The 20,855-nt window shown below is 31.0% G+C and overlaps 1 protein-coding gene across 1 annotated transcript in view; it reads left to right on the top strand.

Annotated features, from left to right (window-relative positions):
* Positions 1–19,684, top strand: part of LOC143245829 (tRNA (guanine(10)-N(2))-methyltransferase TRMT11-like) — a 29,255-nt gene extending 9,571 nt beyond the window's left edge. Inside the window, exons 5-10 of the mRNA XM_076492085.1 lie at positions 606–686; positions 2,202–2,366; positions 9,621–9,690; positions 10,273–10,404; positions 12,514–12,637; positions 16,701–19,684. Of these exons, the coding sequence (XP_076348200.1) occupies positions 606–686; positions 2,202–2,366; positions 9,621–9,690; positions 10,273–10,404; positions 12,514–12,637; positions 16,701–16,835 (707 nt within the window). The 3' untranslated portion in view covers positions 16,836–19,684. The remainder of the gene's footprint in view (positions 1–605; positions 687–2,201; positions 2,367–9,620; positions 9,691–10,272; positions 10,405–12,513; positions 12,638–16,700) is intronic.
* Positions 19,685–20,855: the final 1,171 nt, after the last annotated feature.

The raw sequence follows: 20,855 nt of genomic DNA, 5'->3' as shown, positions 1-20,855 counted from the left end.
GTTAACAGCAAGAAACAAGAGGACCAGATATACAATTTTTTTTTTTTTTAAATTTCACACACAGCTACACAAGGGCTATCTGCACCAGCCATCCCTAAATTAGCAGTGTAAGACTAGAGGGAAGGCAACTAGTCATCACCACCCATCGCCAACTCTTGGGCTACTCTTTAATCAATGAATAGTGGGATTGACCATCACATTATAATGCCCCTACGGCTAAAAGGGGCAAGCATATTTGGTGCAACGGGGATTCGAACCCACACCCCTCAGATTGCTATTACTATACAGACAGCTAAAATATAAAAAGTAGAAACTTATTAGATATGATAAAGTTAGGTGAGATAATGAAAAACTTGTGCACGTCTTGTGTGTTATGTAAGTTGTTATGGTAACACAAATTACATGTTTGTCATATGACTTGTAGAATTATTAGTTGGATACTTTTCAAAGGATAATAATATAGTAAACATAAGTATAAATGAATGAATTTTTTATGAGTTTTAAGCTATTTAGGATACAAAATTATAGTTTAATCTTACAATTCTAGATTACAGTGTATGTTTGTTTTAATAGGTAGTTTACTAACTGTATGTTTGTTTTAATAGGTAGTTTACTTGTGGCTGCTGCTACATTTGGTGGGTATGTGTGTGGTACTGACCTCGACTTCTTAATGTTACATGGGAAAGGTAGGTTTTAAAGTGTTTTAAGAAAGTCGCTTATAATAGAATCTTAACTTTATGGACTTTAACATTCATATCATGTAAATTAACTAAAAACTGGAAACAAATATTTCACACCAGTTATTGAAGGACAGAAATGTAATTTAATTTGTACTATATAAATTACCTAGAAATAATACAAACTATTTTATAATATTTGCATATTTTATTGATTGGTAAGAACCACAAGGAATAAATAAAACAGATTTATTGTACTTTTGTAGTATTGTCAGGAGTTTTGTTTAACTGTGAATATCTATATTTTAAAATTATTTATCTTATTGTTATGACATGTTGATAAATTAAATATTTACATTTCAATTTTGATTAAAACATTACCAAACAGAATTGAAATTGCTTGCAGTAAGAACATATTATTTGTTATGATAAAGTTAGCTGAATTGTTTGGAAGTGTTTCCACAACACTAAATGTGTATAGTTTCAATATTGAAACATATACATAATACCATATAGGTTTTTATATTGGAAACATGTACACAATATTACATAGGTTTTATATTGGAAACATATATACAATATCATATGAGTTTTATATTGGAAACATATGCACAGTATTACATAGGTTTAATATTGGAAATATGTACACAATACTATATAGGTTTCGTATTGGAAATATGTACACATACACAATATTATATAGGTTTCATATTGGAAACATACACAATACTATACAAGTTTTATATTGGAAATAAACAATACTATATAGGTTTTTATTGGAAACATACATAATACTATATAGGTTTTTATTGGAAACATACATAATACTATATAGGTTTTATATTGGAAACACACAATTCTATATAGGTTTTATTTTGGAAACATATACACAATACTATATAGGTTTTATATTGGAAACACACAATTCTATACAGGTTTTATTGGAAACACACAATACTATATAGGTTTTATTTTGGAAACATACACAATACTATATAGGTTTTATTTTGGAAACATACACAATACTATATAGGTTTTATTTTGGAAACATACACAATACTATATAGGTTTTATTTTGGAAACATACACAATACTATATAGGTTTTATATTGGAAACATACATAATACTGTATAGGTTTTATATGGGAAACATACAAAATACTATATAGGTTTTATATTGGAAACATACAAAATACTATATAGGTTTTATATTGGAAACATACACAATTCTATATAGGTTTTATTTTGGAAACATACAAAATACTATATAGGTTTTATATTGGAAACATACACAATACCGTATAGGTATTATATTGCAAACATACACAATACTATGCAAGTTTTATATTGGAAATAGGTACATAATACTATATAGTTTTATATTGGAAATATATAAAACATTTATGAAATTACACCTTTTAAATATTGAAAGTACATACACAGTGCTGTGAATTATTAGTAGACTTACTGTTTGAAGGACCAGTCAATGTATTTCCAAATAATATGTATTTTGTTCTGTCAAAGCTAAACCTACTCGGTGTAAGCAAAAGATGAGAGAGCCAGATGAAAACATCAGATCCAACTTGAGACAGTATGGTCTTGAATCCCATTATATCGATGTTATTGTTGCTGATGCAGCTCTTCCAGTCTGGAGTGACCAGTGCATGTTTGATGCTATAATTGCTGATCGTAAGTACTAGATAAAATATCATAAGAAAGGTTATTCTATTTCTTTATGATAAAACTGTGTTTCTAAGCTTAGTAAATAGTTTCAGCATTTTTAATACTAATAAACAAAACATTTATTAGTTAGCTGTTCAACGCTAGAAGAAACTGTATGGAATATTGTATTCATTGTAAATTGTTTAATAGTAAAATTGTAACATGGAAAATGAAAAGTCAGAGTATATTTATAACTAATGTTCAAGTACTAGGTCTTGGAATTCTGGTATACTTATTAGGAACTTTCAGAGCTTGTTAAAAATGTTAGCTTACATTCAGGTATTACATTAATTACGACTAATAGATCTTGGTATTCCAGTGTTTTTATTATTAAGAATTTAAGAGTGTTAAAAATGTACAAACTTGAGGTGATTATCAAACATATTGTTACAGGTCTTGTCTAAGTAACCTTATCGTAATTATCCAACACTGTGTCATTAAAGAGAGTGAGTGGTGTTTTTTTTATTCAACACTTTATTGTAACTGTACACTTCATATGTTTGTGCTGGCTTCATCTCACCTCTAGTGGAGACTGCTGTAATATTCAGTCAGTTCAGTTTCCATTTCCACTTACTCTTGACTTCAACTTTATTAGTAAGGAAGAGACACTCTACAGCATTCCAGTTTTGATACCAAATCAAATTTCTCAGCTAAAATAATCCCATTATACCAAACACCCACTTTCTAAACTAAAATAATCTCAATATTAATGTTAAATATTAACTAAATATCAAATCCTAAGTGAAATTGCATGATGTTATTATCTTCTAAAATGACAATGTGGATTCAAATAAGTTATGTTACAACACACTTAAATGTGAAGTGTTGACTGTTGTTACTGAAGACATATCTGACAAATAAGTTATGTTACAACACACACTTTTAAATATGAAGTACTATTAGTGGTTGTATAAAACTAAGACTGGTGTTGTAATTACAATCATCCTTGTTGAAATACCCCATGATCTCAGTAAACCAATCATCCTTGATGAAATACCCCATGATCTCAGTAAACCAATCATCCTTGATGAAATACCCCATGATCTCAGTAAACCAATCATCCTTGATGAAATACCCTATGATCTCAGTAAACCAATCATCCTTGTTGAAACACCTCATGAATTCAGTAGATCAATCATCCTTGTTGAAATACCCCATGATCTCAGTAAATCAATCATCCTTGTTGAAACACCCCATGATCTCAGTAAACCAATCTTCCTTGTTGAAATACCTCATGATCTCAGTAAACCAATCATCCTTGTTGAAACACCCCATGATCTCAGTAAGCCAATAATCCTTGTTGAAACACCTCATGAATTCAGTAGATCAATCATCCTTGTTGAAATACCCCATGATCTCAGTAAATCAATCATCCTTGTTGAAACACCCCATGATCTCAGTAAACCAATCTTCCTTGTTGAAATACCTCATGATCTCAGTAAACCAATCATCCTTGTTGAAACACCCCATGATCTCAGTAAACCAATCATCCTTGTTGAAACACCCCATGATCTCAGTAAATGAATCTTCCTTGTTGAAATACCTCATGATCTCAGTAAACCAATCATCCTTGTTGAAATACCCCGTGATCTCAGTAAATCAATCATACTTGTTGAAACACCCCATGATCTCAGTAAACCAGTTATCCTTATTGAAATACCTCATGATCTCAGTAAACCAATCTTCCTTGTTGAAATACCTCATGATCTCAGTAAACCAATCTTCCTTGTTGAAATACCCCATGATATCTGTAAATCAATCATCCTTGTTGAAACACCCCATGATCCCAGTAAAGCAATCATCCTTGTTGAAATACCCCATGATCTCAATAAACCAATCATCCTTGGAGCCTTTGAATGTGAACATTATTGAAGCATCAGTTTAATGAGCTGGGTGACAAAGATGCTATTAGAAGTGAAGATAGAAAATGAATTAAATGATTTTATTTAAATTAAGAAAGGCTTGAGACAAGGGTGTTTCTTTTCACCTGACTTGCTTAATTTGTACAACAAATATACGAGGTCTGTTAAAAAAATATGCAGACTGACGTCATAAAACAAAATGTACTTTATTTAGAAGTTACAGGTCTGGGACCCCTTCAAAGTACTCTCCTTCCCAACGCACACACTTATCCCAACGGTGTTTCCACTTGTTGAAACAGTCCTGGTACGCTTCTTTTGTAATGTCCTCCAGCTCCTTCATCGCATTTGCCTTAATCTCGGGAATCATCTCAAATCTTCTTCCTTTCAAGGGTCTTTTGAGTTTGGGGAACAAGAAAAAATCTCAAGGAGCAAGGTCAGGTGAGTAGGAGGGGTGGGGAAGAACAGTGATCGAGTGTTTGGCCAAAAACTCACAAGTTCTGAGGCACAAATTTCGCAGCAATGCGGTGCATCTTCAATTTTTCAGTCAAAATCTCGTAACAAGATCCAACTGATATCCCACACTCTTCAGCAAGCTCCCTGACTGTCAGACGTTGATTTTGTCGACGTGTGGGTCGTCAGTTGACTTGGAAGGACGTCCAGGATGCTCATCATCTTCAATGGACTGGTGACCATCCTTAAAACGTTCATGCCACTTGAAACATGCCGTACGCTTCATAGCAACATTACCGTAAGCCGTGTTAAGCATAGCAAAAGTTTCATTCGCAGATTTTCCAAGTTTAACACAAAATTTCACAGCAAGTCGTTGCTCCTTCAGGTCATTCATTCTGAAATCCGCCAAACGAAAACATCGCACTTCACTTAAAACTGCGTAGCTAATACACAAATGAAGATATCTGCAATCGGGAAATGGCGTTGTAATTAGCTGATCTGTGCGAACCTAGCGACACCAAGCAGACTCCCCTGGAACCAACTGGAGCTGCGCAATTCAAACAGTCTGCGTATTTTTTGAACAGCCCTTGTATCCTGATGGAAATTATAAGGACCTGTCATTGATGGAGATAATTTGAACAGCTTGTATTTTAACACAGTTTTAATTGCTGATCCATACAATGTTAGGTAAAGTTGTTAATGAAATGGGGAGAGAAGGGTCTAAGATTCAACTGTAGGAGAAAAATAATGCATGATTATAAAGGTTATATTCAACTGTAGGAGAAAATAATGCATGGTTATTACAAAGATTATGTTCAACTATAGGAGAAAATAATGCATGGTTATTACAAAGATTATGTTCAACTGTAGGATAAAATAATGCATGGTTATTACAAAGATTATGTTCAACTGTAGGAGAAAATAATGCATGATTATTACAAAGATTATGTTCAACTGTAGGAGAAAAATAATGCATGATTACAAAGGTTATAACAACTGTAGGAGAAAATGCATGGTTATTACAGAGATTATGTTCAACTGTAGGAGAAAATAATGCATGGTTATTACAAATATTATGTACAACTGTAGGAGAAAATAATGCATGATTATTACAAAGATTATGTTCAACTGTAGGAGAAAATAATGCATGGTTATTACAAATATTATGTTCAACTGTAGGAGAAAATAATGCATGGTTATTACAAAGATTATGTACAACTGTAGGAGAAAATAATGCATGATTATTACAAAGATTATGTTCAACTGTAGGAGAAAATAATGCATGGTTATTACAAATATTATGTTCAACTGTAGGAGAAAATAATGCATGGTTATTACAAAGATTATGTTCAACTGTAGGAGAAAATAATGCATGGTTATTACAAAGATTATGTTCAACTGTAGGAGAAAATAATGCATGGTTATTACAAAGATTATGTTCAACTGTAGGAGAAAATAATGCATGATTATTACAAAGATTATGTTCAACTGTAGGAGAAAAATAATGCATGATTACAAAGGTTATAACAACTGTAGGAGAAAATGCATGGTTATTACAGAGATTATGTTCAACTGTAGGAGAAAATAATGCATGGTTATTACAAATATTATGTACAACTGTAGGAGAAAATAATGCATGATTATTACAAAGATTATGTTCAACTGTAGGAGAAAATAATGCATGGTTATTACAAATATTATGTTCAACTGTAGGAGAAAATAATGCATGGTTATTACAAAGATTATGTACAACTGTAGGAGAAAATAATGCATGATTATTACAAAGATTATGTTCAACTGTAGGAGAAAATAATGCATGGTTATTACAAATATTATGTTCAACTGTAGGAGAAAATAATGCATGGTTATTACAAAGATTATGTTCAACTGTAGGAGAAAATAATGCATGGTTATTACAAAGATTATGTTCAACTGTAGGAGAAAATAATGCATGGTTATTTCAGAGATTATGTTCAACTGTAGGAGAAAATAATGCATGGTTATTACACAGATTATGTTCAACTGTAGGAGAAAATAATGCATGGTTGTTACAAAGATTATGTTCAACTGTAGGAGAAAATAATGCATGGTTATTACAAAGATTATGTTTATTGTCAATATTGATAGAGCAGATAAATAAATTAAACTATCTGAAAATCTGGATAACATCAGTTGGTTAAATGTCATCAGGAAATGGGCAATAGAAAAAGAAATTTTGGAAGACATGTTAACATGTGTTTATAAAATGGATTAATGTATTGTTAACATTGTTCTGTACTTTATTTGAATTAAAGTGCTAATACCCATATCAGCCATTAAGAATACATTTTCACTTCAAGTGGGTTTCTTTCATCATAAAAATAGATGAATGTATCAACATTAGAAATTCTTTACCCCTCAAGAAGAAGAGATCTGTGGAAAACGATGGTCACCAATGTCCTGTTTGAACAGAGGAAGAAATTGTATCATTTCTGGAAGCATGTCTTACAAAACAGCACAGTTTATGTATCAGGAAGCACTGAATGTCATTAGAGTGTGTATTCCAGAACAGCACAGTTTCTGTATCAGGAAATACCGAGTGTTATTACTGATGGTATGTATTCCAGAGCAGCATAGTTTCTGTATCAAGAAATATACAATGTCATTATTGAAGGCATGTGTATCAGGACAGCACAGTTATCTGGAAGTAATGAGTGTATCTGTTTTTGGACAGCACAGTTATTTGGAAGTACTGAAGGTATGGGTTTTGGGACAACACAGTCATCTGGAAGTACTGAATGTCATTACTGAAGGTATGTGTTTCAGGACAGCACAGTTATCTTGAAGTACTGAAGGCATGTGTTTCAGGATAGCAGAATTATCTGGAAGTACTGAAGGCATGTGTTTTGGGACAGCACAGTTATCTGGAAGTACTGAAGGCATGTGTTTTGGGACAACACAGTCATCTGGAACTACTGAAGGTATGTGTTTTGGGACAACACAGTCATCTGGAACTACTGAAGGTATGTGTTTCAGGACAGCACAATTATCTGGAAGTACTGAAGGTGTGTATTTTGGGAAAGCACAGTTATCTGGAAGTACTGAATGTCATTACTGAAGGTATATGTTTCAGGACAGCACAGTTATCTGGAAGTATTGGACGTCATTACTGAAGGTATATGTTTCAGGACAGCACAATTATCTGGAAGTACTGAACGTCATTACTGAAGGTATATGTTTCAGGACAGCACAATTATCTGGAAGTACTGAAGGTATGTGTTTTAAGACATCACAGTTATCTTGAAGTACTGAAGGCATGTGTTTCAGAACAACACAGTCATCTGGAAGTACTAAAGGTATGTGTTTCAGGACATCACAGTCATCTGGAAGTACTGAATGTCATTACTGAAGGTATATGTTTCAGGACAGCACAGTTATTTGGAAGTTGTGAAAGCATGTGTTTTAAGACATCACAGTTATCTGGAAGTACTAAAATGCATCACTGGTTCAGATTAGACGTTTGTGGTGTCAAAATACAAAGTTTTGTACAAATTATGAACTCAAATTACAGATATTGACAAACTGAACTATGAAATAAAATCTTTTATTTTTTGTATTTGCTGAGCTATCACAATATTTAGTTAATCAAACATAGTGGCCCCAGCTTACCTCCTTCCATTTTCCCTTATGTACACTTCTATTTATGACATGGAAATAACCAATCAAAAGCTCAGCATGTCCCCTAGTGAATTTCTCAGCTATTTTAAAATATAATGACAACAAACCTTCATGCTGGTAAGGTTAGTCTTTAGCCTGTTTGAGATTTCATATTATTTTAGATACAAATACAGCTTGGTTATTAAACTTGACAAATGATCATAGAAATCTGTTGTACTTATGAAGTAATTTATAATTTTATTGGTTATTCAACTTTATATATAAGGCCTTAAAAAATGATCTTTCAAATCTTCCACATGCAAAATTTCTTAAAATATAGCAAGTGATGACAAGCAGCAACAGTGTGTAAAGGTTGTGACTAGAAGAGTTAATTATTTGATTTATTTCTTTAATCACTGTTCTATTTTGTAAGAAAAATGAGTTTAAGAAAATGTTTATAAATAGCAATAATCGATATACATAAAAAGTGAATAATAATTGAAATATGAAACACAGCCAAGATAGGTCACTTTGTAAAGAGTAAACATCAGTTTTATATTACTGGATACAGTAATATCAGTACACATGCACAGTATAAATGCTAGTTTTGTAATGTCAATGAGGCATTACTGGAAGGTTAATATAATAAAAATAATAAACATATAATGTTAGAAGAGTTAATTTATTTATTTTAATCATTTATGTTTTGTTTTATAATCTGCACTCATTAAAAAATGAAAAAGATATAATTAATATTAATTTCTTAATTTATTCTTGTGATTATGAGGTTGGTCAAATCAACTGAACTCACACAGATTCTCAATTGAAAAGAGTGTAAAAAAATGTTTAATCTGAACATAATAAGGATTTTTAATGTGAAATTTGAAGATTTTCTGATGCTTAAAGATATCTTTAATCTTGAAATGAAAACTATGTTGAATAGGTAAGGTGCAAAAATAGAAAAAATGATCAGAAAACATTGGTTAACAAACTTTAAGACTTCATAAAACAAATCTGATAAAATGGTTATGAGGTTAGGCATAGGGACTGAGCTTAAAGTTATTTGCTTAATTAGAAATGTCTGAAGAAAAACACATTCCCTCACAGATTTGTTTCATCAAAGGCATGTGTTGTGATGGACTAATGTAACATTAATGGAACATCAATGAAAACAAAAAACAGCCTTAGTCGGTCTTTGTTGTACATTTTGTTTTAAGGTATTTTTTAAATTAAAAGAGTATTTATATAAATGCTGCTCATGACTTTCATATAGCTCCTTATGGAATACGAGAAGCAACAGAGAGAATTGGAACAGCTAAAACATACACTATTCCTGACCACTTGTAAGTTATTTTTAAAATCTGTTCATAAAATACCTCATGAAAGGTTTATGGATAGCTTCTTAGGTTGATGATATAAGATATATGGATCAAGAAAACTTGGGCCAAGCCTTATTTCGTGGTTTGCAGATTTGTCTAGCAACACATGTGGTGTTGTAATGTGGGACTGTGGGTGCATTTAAGGGAGTAATGGTCAGATAACAGTTGAGTACCTGCTGACCATCTTCTTGTATAGCCACTAATTTATATAGAATAAGTTATAGACTTTATTAACTGTGTATCAGCTTGTTTAATATAAAATGAAGGCCATTCCTCTGAAGACACCTGAGTTTAATATAGATCATTGCTTTATCTGAGAAAATGTAATTTAGTTTAATATGTTTGAAATGAAAGTGAAGTAATCCTGTAAGTGGAGATAGTTTTATTTATGCTCTAAGATTATTAAATTGTTTATACTTATGTATAGGTCTTGCTATATTCATTTAATTTTTGACTTTCATAACTGTGACTACATATAATATTTTTAAACTGTTTTTTTACTACATTTTAGAGGGAATTTTTGTGATGTTTCATTTTTCTAAACAGAGTGAGCGGACACATTCCATCAAAAGTATCTTACAATTTGCAAGACATAATTCGTGACCTGCTAAATTTCAGTGGGGATCATCTTTGTGTTGGAGGTCGTCTTGTATATTGGTTACCAGTTTTTAAGAATGAGTGAGTGATTATTTACAATATTTAACTACACTTTGCCTTAATAGTTTGTTGGTGTTTTGTGGAAAAGATGTACTGGTTCTTAGTGAACTATCTGTGCATAAGATGTGAATGTTTCTGTCATGCTATTTGGAAATACTGTTCTATGTCCACGTCATTTTCAATTTTTTACTGCAACATAAAATGTTTAATCTGAAGGTATACCATAAAGTTTCCAACAATTGTTGTATGTTTTTCTTGTGTTTGAAAAGGAAATTAAATTCAAATATCTTGAGCTGTGGAGATTTTTAGAGATTACTTCTATTTTGTCTGCTTTTATAGTTCAGAAATGAGTCATGTCATAGCTCAAGAATAGTATGTTTTGATGTTATAGATTAGGAATTAGTCATAGCTCAAGAATGATATGTTGTGATGTTATAGATTAGGAATGAGTCATGTCATAGCTGAAGAATATGTTGTGATGTTATTTATTAGGAATTGGTCATGTCATAGCTCAATAATGATATGTTGTGATGATATAGATTAGGAATTAGTCATGTTATAGGTGACAAATCATATGTTGTGGTGACGAGAGAACCCACTTGTAGAGAAAATTACATATTTAAAAATGGGTGGTATAACTACAGAAAGCTCTATGTAGAAAAGCAAACAACGTTTTGACCTTCTTCGGTCATCATCAGGTTCATAAAAAAGGAAGGGTTACAGACTGACCACATGTTTGAATGGGGTTGTGTCACTGAGTGTAGGAATGTACAGGACATGCTTAGATGTTGGATATATTTATTAGTATAGGTATAAAGGCGTTCCTTTGTATTGGTTTATTTTGGGCTTGAGTTGTTGTATAAGTAAGGCTTCTTTAATTTTGCGTTTGTTTATGTTTGTTTCTTTATTTAGTGTCTGAGTGTTTTCTATGGTTATGTTGCATTTATTTGATTTGCAGTGTTCAAAAATGTGCAGAGGTGACTTTTTGTGTCCTTTGAATCTGGTTTCCATTTTTCTACTTGTTTCTCCAATATAGAAGTCGTGGCAGTTATCACATTGTATTTTATAAATAATGTTGGTGTGGTGTTTGTCAGTGTAGTTTTTACATAGTATAGACCTCAGTTTTGTGCCTGGTTTTTGAATAAATTTGGTATTAACTGGAATGTCATATTTTCTTACTAGTTTTGCCAAATGTTGGTTATTTTCTGCTGATGTCAGGAATATATGGTATGCAGCCATTATATGGTTTTGTGATTTTTATTTGTCAGATATATTTACTTTTGTTGGTTGATTTTGCTTTCTGTCTAGGTGTGTGCATATAATGTTTTCTACAGTTTGTGGAGGAAACTTATTGATGTTGATGAAGTATTGTTGTATTTTGTCTAATTTGTCATTAATTTTATCTGGTGAGCATAGTTTTATGGCTGTGTTTATTTGGTTTCTTAGTATGTTGAGTTTTTGTTTTGTTTCATGTGCTGAGTTCCAAAGAATGTATAGTCCAGTATGGGTGATTTTACGGTGGATTTTTGTTTTAAATTGTGTGTATGTTCTTGTAATTTTGAGGTTAAGAAATGATATTTGATTGCTTTCTTCCTGTTCACATGTGAAGTTAATGTTGGTATAGAGTTAATGTGATTGAAAAAAATTGTCGTGTTATAGCGCAGGAATGATAAGATATGTTGTGATGTTATAGATTAGGAGTGAGTCATATCATAGCTCAAGAATGATATGTTGTGACATTATATATTAGGAATTAGTCATGTCATAGCTCAAGAATGATATGTTGTGATGTTATTGATTAGGAATTAGTCATGTCATAGCTCAAGAATGATATGTTGTGGCATTATATATTAGGAATTAGTCATGTCATAGCTCAAGAATGATATGTTGTGACATTATATATTAGGAATTAGTTATGTCATAGCTCAACAATGATATGTTGTGATGTTGTAGATCAGGAGTGAATAACATGTCAGAGCTAAAGAACAACATATTATCATGTATATGTAATATTGTAATACATTGTTAATAGTTTGAGTAAGAAAATGAATTAATGTTGTAATTAAGGTTTGTACTTTTGAAGTATTGACTCATTTCTATAGTTTGTTTATTGTAGATTTTTTGAATTAGTTTTCAGGCTGATTTGGTTCCTGCTCATCCTAGCCTTAAATTAATTAGCTTAAGTGAACAGTCATTGAACTTGCATTCCTCTCGATATCTGGTCACCATGGAAAGGTTACCTCAAATTTTCAAGGTAAGTTGTGAAGTACTGTTCGGAGTTAACCTTATTAACTTCACAGGTCTGGTTGACAAATTTTAATGTATAACTGGCTAATTATTGGAATCACGACCTAACATCTTGTAGTATTTTCTACCTAACTTCAAAATTACAGTATCTTTTGTCTTGCATTGTACAGTAAATGATATATTGCTTGTATTTTGAGTAAAAGAATGTCAGTGTGACATTTGATAATATGAAGTTGAACACATACTTAGCTGTTTTTATTTTATTTTTATGTTCAACCTGAGTTATTTTGTGTATGTGTATATTTCTAATTCATATCTATTGTTAAAATATCTGTTCCAGTAATCAGCTTATTTTATGGAAAATATAACTTAATGATAAGATACGAAGGTGATAATAGGAAGATTTATTAAGTGTTTTGGAATCCTCACACTTCCATCATAAGTAATATAGAAGTGCATAAGATATTTGTAATTATTACATAAGTACATATAAATATTTAGTAAATAATATAGATATAGGTCAAGAAAATGTGGCACAGCTGATGTAGTTAAAATAAGTTTAAATCTTGTGATGATTGTGTGTTATTTATGGATGGAAGGAATGCTTTTATGTACAATGTTTATTTTATAAGTTCAATATCATGTTTGGCTGTTAAGAGAATTTTAATGTTTGAGTGAGAAATCAGATGTCCTCTTTCTGTAATGTGCTGATAGATAGGAGATTCCAGTTTTTATATACATGTCTAGGTATTCACATGCTCATAGGAGACCTTGCAGTCTCTTCATGTCTATAAGTTGGCAACATGTATACAATGTAAACGTGTATAAGTAGGTGACATGTCAACAATGTAAACATGTATAAGTAGGCGACATGTCAACAATGTAAACGTGTATAAGTTGGCGACATGTATACAATGTAAACGTGTATAAGTAGGTGACATGTCAACAATGTAAACGTGTAGAACTAGGTGACATGTATACAATGTAAACATGTATAAGTTGGCGACATGTCAACAATGAGCAGTCAGTAAATGATCTTTGTAATGGAAAAAAAACTTTTGACTCTGAAATTCACTTTGATAATGACTTTCAAGTTAATTTGGGGATAGTTAGTGTTCAGTAATTTTTGAACTTCATTAAAATATTGTATGGATCTCCCATTTAGAAATGGTACATTTATCAAATCAATGAAACTTTATATGGATCTTCTGCTTATAAATGGCACATTTATCACATCATTGAAACTTTGTAGGATATTCCACTTAGAAATGGCACATTTATCACATACTTGAAACTTTGTAGGATATTCCACTTAGAAGTGGTACATTTATTACATCAATGAAACTCTGTAGGATATTCCACTTAGAAATGGTACATTTATCACGTCATTGAAACTTTGTAGGATATTCCACTTAGAAATGGTACATTTATCACATCAATGAAACTTTGTATTTTAAGGTAGTTAAACATTAACTTTAAAAATAGAAAAATAATATTTTTTATTGGAGTTGTGGTTATCAGATTCCTAATTCTAACCATCACTCAGGGTTAACCCAGTTTTGAATTATATGTTATGTAGTTATGAAATATTATTTTATTTACTTCTAAAACTAAATGAAATTTTTGAAATTTCATATTCTAAAAATTATAGAAAAGTAAATCAAATTATATGATTTTTATTTACCTTTAGAAAGATAAACATAAACAAGAGACAATACTTCTCTATATCAAGAATAAATTAACATAAAGGAGAGATAATACTTCTCTGTATTAAGAATAAGTGAACATAAAGGAGATATAATACTTCTCTGTATCAAGAATAAGTGAACATAAAGGAGAGATAATACTTCTCTATATCAAGAATAAGTTAACATAAAGGAGAGATAATACTTCTCTCTATCAAGAATAAGTTAACATGAAGGAGAGATAATACTTCTCTGTATCAAGAATAAGTTAACATAAAGGAGAGATAATACTTCTCTGTATCAAGAATAAGTTTACATAAAGGAGAGGTAATACTTCTCTGTATCAATAATAAGTTGACATAAAGGAGAGATAATACTTCTCTGTATCGAATAAGTTGACATAAAGGAGAGATAATACTTCTCTGTATCAAGAATAAGTTAACATAAAGGAGAGGTAATACTTCTCTGTATCAAGAATAAGTTAACATGAAGAAGATATAATACTTCTCTGTATCAAGAATAAGTTAACATAAAGGAGAGATAATACTTCTCTGTATCAAGAATAAGTTAACATAAAGGAGAGATAATACTTCTCTGTATCAAGAATAAGTTTACATAAAGGAGAGATAATACTTCTCTGTATCAAGAATAAGTTTACATAAAGGAGAGATAATACTTCTCTGTATCAAGAATAAGTTAACATAAAGGAGAGATAATACTTCTCTGTATCAAGAATAAGTTAACATGAAGGAGAGATAATACTTCTCTGTATCAAGAATAAGTTAACATAAAGGAGAGATAATACTTCTCTGTATCAAGAATAAGTTAACATAAAGGAGAGATAATACTTCTCTATCAAGAATAAGTTTACATAAAGGAGAGGTAATACTTCTCTGTATCAAGAATAAGTTGACATAAAGGAGAGATAATACTTCTCTGTATCAAGAAAAATTTAACATAAAAGAGAGATAATACTTCTCTGTATCAAGAATAATTTAACATAAAGGAGAGATAATACTTCTCTGTATCAAGAATAAGTTTACATAAAGGAGAGGTAATACTTCTCTGTATCAAGAATAAGTTGACATAAAGGAGAGATAATACTTCTCTGTATCAAGAATAAGTTAACATAAACGAGAGGTAATACTTCTCTGTATCAAGAATAAGTTGACATAAAGGAGAGATAATACTTCTCTGTATCAAGAAAAATTTAACATAAAGGAGAGATAATACTTCTCTGTATCAAGAATAATTTAACATAAAGGAGAGATAATACTTCTCTGTATCAAGAATAAGTTTACATAAAGGAGAGGTAATACTTCTCTGTATCAAGAATAAGTTAACATAAAGGAGAGGTAATACTTCTCTGTATCAAGAATAAGTTAACATAAAGGAGAGATAATACTTCTCTGTATCAAGAATAAGTTAACATAAAGGAGAGATAATACTTCTCTGTATCAAGAATAAGTTAACATAAAGGAGAGATAATACTTCTCTGTATCAAGAATAAGTTAACATGAAGGAGAGATAATACTTCTCTGTATCAAGAATAAGTTAACATAAAGGAGAGATAATTCTTCTCTGTATCAAGAATAAGTTGACATAGAGGAGAGATAATACTTCTCTGTATCAAGAATAAGTTAACATAAAGGAGAGATAATACTTCTCTGTATCAAGAATAAGTTAACATAAAGGAGAGATAATACTTCTCTGTATCAAGAATAAGTTAACATAAAGGAGAGATAATTCTTCTCTGTATCAAGAATAAGTTAACATAAAGGAGAGATAATACTTCTCTGTATCAAGAATAAGTTGACATAAAGGAGAGATAATACTTCTCTGTATCAAGAAGGTAGATCTACTAAAAGAATAAATATTTATATTTCCTGTAACTCAGTGATGTCGAGAAACCCACTTGTTGAGAAATTTATATGCAAAAGCGGTTCGTTTGGGTTGAGAAAATATTTTACGTAGAAGAGCGAACAACGTTTCGACCTTCTTTGGTCATCGTCAAGTTGAATCGTTGTTCGCTCTTCTACGTAAAATATTTTCTCAACCAAAACGAGCCATTTTTGCATATAAATTTCCTGTAACTGTTACTTAAATTTAGTAAGATCTGTTAGAACAATAAACTTTTTGCACCTGACATTTCGGATGTCTTTCATGACAAAATCCATGTCATGAGAGATTTATCTTTTGAAAATTTTATTGCAATCAGTTAATTCTACAGTGTATTACTGAAATTTATTAAAAATCATTTCTTTACTGATTTTATCATAATGTTTGATGATTTCTTATCAGAAGGCAATTATGAAGTAATTTCAAAACAAATAATAATTACATCAGTGTCCACTAGAAATGTCCACCTTTTTCTGTACTTATTAGGATTGTAAAGAGAATCGGAATGGAGCTCGTGTTCCAGAAACTACACGTGTCTTCAGGGATAAGTACTTCCAGAGAGCACTGCAAAGACGACTTCAAACTTGCTCAGGCCAGACACACATTGACCAGTCAAACTAGTCATTTAAAAGAATTAAACCACCTACCAGTAATTTTGTAGCTTATTCAACTGAGATGAAGTCATCTTACCAACCTACAGAAACCCAATGACACAAGTGCTTTTAGAAAGTGCATTTTCCTTCACCAGGAATAAATGGAAAATATCAAAACAATATGTCTGATAACCAAGTTCAAGGGAACAACTAAAGTGTTGGTAGAATAGAAACTGTAAATATCTTGGTAAACAGACACTTGCTTACTACACCTGTTTATTTAATTCAAAATGGACAAAGATGTCAGTAATGGGATTCACTGAGTCTTACCAAACAGTAACCTGTTTACTACATTTGCTATACCTGTGGTAAGTATAGCACAGTAAGCCCATTGTGCAGCATTGTGCTTAATTGTAAACAAACTCCTTTTCCTGAAGTGAGTTAAACGTGGAGAAATGTGTAAATAATGAGTCTTACTACAAAACACAAATATATATTTTTAATTAGTCAGTCGTGGAAAATGGTGACAGTAATGGGATCCATTGACATTCTTACCAAACAGAGATGTGTTAACTGTCTTTCCATAAGATGGTTAAACTTGTAGAATGATGACAGTAATGGGATCCATTGACATTCTTACCAAACAGAAATGTGTTAACTGTCATTTCATTAGATAGTTAAACTTGTAGAATGATAACAGTAATGGGATCCATTGACATTCTTACCAAACAGAAATGTGTTAACTGTCTTTCCATTAGATAGTTAAACTTGTAGAATGATGACAGTAATGGGATCCATTGACATTCTTACCAAACAGAAATGTGTTAACTGTCTTTTCATTAGATGGTTAAACTTGTAGAATGATGATAGTAATGGGATCCATTGACATTCTTACCAAACAGAGATGTGTTAACTGTCATTTCATTAGATGGTTAAACTTGTAGAATGATGATAGTAATGGGATTTATTGACATTCTTACCAAACAGAGATGTGTTAACTGTCTTTCCATTAGATAGTTAAACTTGTAGAATGATGACAGTAATGGGATCCATTGACATTCTTACCAAACAGAAATGTGTTAACTGTCTTTCCATTAGATAGTTGAACTTGTAGAATGATGACAGTAATGGGATCCATTGACATTCTTACCAAACAGAAATGTGTTAACTGTCTTTCCATTAGATAGTTAAACTTGTAGAATGATGACAGTAATGGGATCCATTGACATTCTTACCAAACAGAAATGTGTTAACTGTCTTTCCATTAGATAGTTAAACTTGTAGAATGATGACAGTAATGGGATCCATTGACATTCTTACCAAACAGAAATGTGTTAACTGTCTTTCCATTAGATAGTTAAACTTGTAGAATGATAACAGTAATGGGATCCATTGACATTCTTACCAAACAGAAATGTGTTAACTGTCTTTCCATTAGATAGTTGAACTTGTAGAATGATGACAGTAATGGGATCCATTGACATTCGTACCAAACAGAAATGTGTTAACTGTCTTTCCATTAGATAGTTAAACTTGTAGAATGATAACAGTAATGGGATCCATTGACATTCTTACCAAACAGAAATGTGTTAACTGTCTTTCCATTAGATAGTTAAACTTGTAGAATGATGACAGTAATGGGATCCATTGACATTCTTACCAAACAGAAATGTGTTAACTGTCTTTCCATTAGATAGTTAAACTTGTAGAATGATAACAGTAATGGGATCCATTGACATTCTTACCAAACAGAAATGTGTTAACTGTCTTTCCATTAGATAGTTGAACTTGTAGAATGATGACAGTAATGGGATCCATTGACATTCTTCCCAAACAAAAATGTGTTAACTGTCTTTCCATTAGATAGTTAAACTTGTAGAATGATAACAGTAATGGGATCCATTGACATTCTTACCAAACAGAAATGTGTTAACTGTCTTTCCATTTGACAGTTAAATTTGTAGAATGATGACAGTAATGGGATCCATTGACATTCTTCCCAAACAGAAATGTGTTAACTGTCTTTTCATTAGATAGTTAAACTTGTAGAATGATGACAGTAATGGGATCCATTGACATTCTTACCAAACAGAAATGTGTAAACTGTCTTTCCATTAGATAGTTAAACTTGTAGAATGATAACAGTAATGGGATCCATTGACATTCTTACCAAACAGAAATGTGTTAACTGTCTTTCCATTTGACAGTTAAATTTGTAGAATGATGACAGTAATGGGATCCATTGACATTCTTACCAAACAGAAATGTGTTAACTGTCTTTCCATTAGATAGTTGAACTTGTAGAATGATGACAGTAATGGAATCCATTGACATTCTTACCAAACAGAAATGTGTTAACTGTCTTTCCATTTGACAGTTAAATTTGTAGAATGATGATAGTAATGGGGTCTACTAAATGTCTTATTAAAAACTTTGTTATGTTTTGTAATTTGTTTAAAATGTCAATAAAAGATCCATTTGTGGAATACAGTTTTGTTTCCATATTTTTTTAAATTTCTTTAATGAACATATTGAATTTTTTATGTAAATTTTAACTATTGAATTCATGAGTTTCTCAAAAGTGCTCATTTTTAACATGTTAATGATGTTTACATTATAGTTTAACCCTTAAACGGTGGCCATCATCAGTTGATGCTGCTACCTACAATATTCCTGCTGTTTAAGGGTTAAGTTGAAGTGTGAACTTGATTATTTATACATGATATTTTTAGCTTTTCTAAGCACAACTTTATTTACTCAAGTGTATTATTGATCTCCTGTGTACGTATTTCAGTCAACAAAATATGTGAACACATAGGGTAATATGGTGACAGTTTTGATGTTTTCTGTATTTATCTAATAAAAAGTTTTCAAATATGGATTATGTCGCCTCATCAATGAGAGAGGAAAAAAGTTTTTCAGTAAAATGGTTCAGAATTACGTCATTTATAAATGGAACCTGTAATTTCTTATTTATCTGGTTTCTGTAGAAGTTTCTCACATGATCTGTTTATGTAGTTCAAGTGAATTAATTTATTGAATGTGACTTACAGTGTATGTTTGTTTACTGAATGTGACTTACAGTTTATGTTTATTTACTGAATGTGACTCACAGTTTGTTTATTTACTGAATGTGACTCACAGTTTATGTTTATTTACTGAATGTGACTTTCAGTTTGTTTATTTACTGAATTTTACTCACAGTTTATGTTTATTTACTGAATGTGACTTACAGTTTATGTTTATTTATTGAATGTGACTTACAGTTTATGTTTATTTACTGAATGTGACTTACAGTTTATGTTTATTTACTGAATGTGACTTACAGTTTATGTTTTGAACATAACATTAATATTCTGTGTAATCAGTTCTGACTCACCATGTTGTTGACGTATATTAATTACCAGTTATGGTAACATTTATTATTAATGTTTATTACTTAAGGCAGTGTTATGATGAATGCTACCATAGGTAATAAACAACTTTAAAATAGTGACATTGCTTTTAAAAATGTTAACACCCTTTGTAACAGTATATTAACTAAAATATTTGAAACAGTACTATTACTTAAGATAATGTTAGTGTAAAAAAAATTAATTTCCCAATGTACTTGTAACAGCAGTTATTTAAAAATAGTTATATATACATAAATTTATATATACATGCTTGTAACAGCAGTTATTTAAAAATAGTTATATCTACATACATTTATATATACATGCCTAAATTTGTATATATATTAGTTTTTATATTTTTAATTTTATTTAAACAAGTACAGTAATGTATGGTATGAAATACAAGTTCAAGTGCCAGTTGGTTCAGACAATTTTAACCAAAACTGGTTTCATATACCTTAGAAAAAAACAAACTTCTTCATAAGGATTTATGTCACACATTATTTAAATGTAGGTTTATCGTTAAGAATTGTTCAATGGCATAATTATATTCGTTCTCACACAAGTGGTGAATAAATGTATAGTTTTGAATGGGCGGTATCCAGCTTGGTTGAGTTTCATAAAATCAGAACATACGTTTTTATATTGTAGAT

This window comes from Tachypleus tridentatus, chromosome 3 (genome assembly GCF_004210375.1).
Source record: "Tachypleus tridentatus isolate NWPU-2018 chromosome 3, ASM421037v1, whole genome shotgun sequence".
NCBI classification, from domain to species: domain Eukaryota; kingdom Metazoa; phylum Arthropoda; class Merostomata; order Xiphosura; family Limulidae; genus Tachypleus; species Tachypleus tridentatus.
The sequence above is the reverse complement of the archived record's forward strand: the minus strand, read 5'-3'. Positions and strand labels throughout refer to the sequence as shown.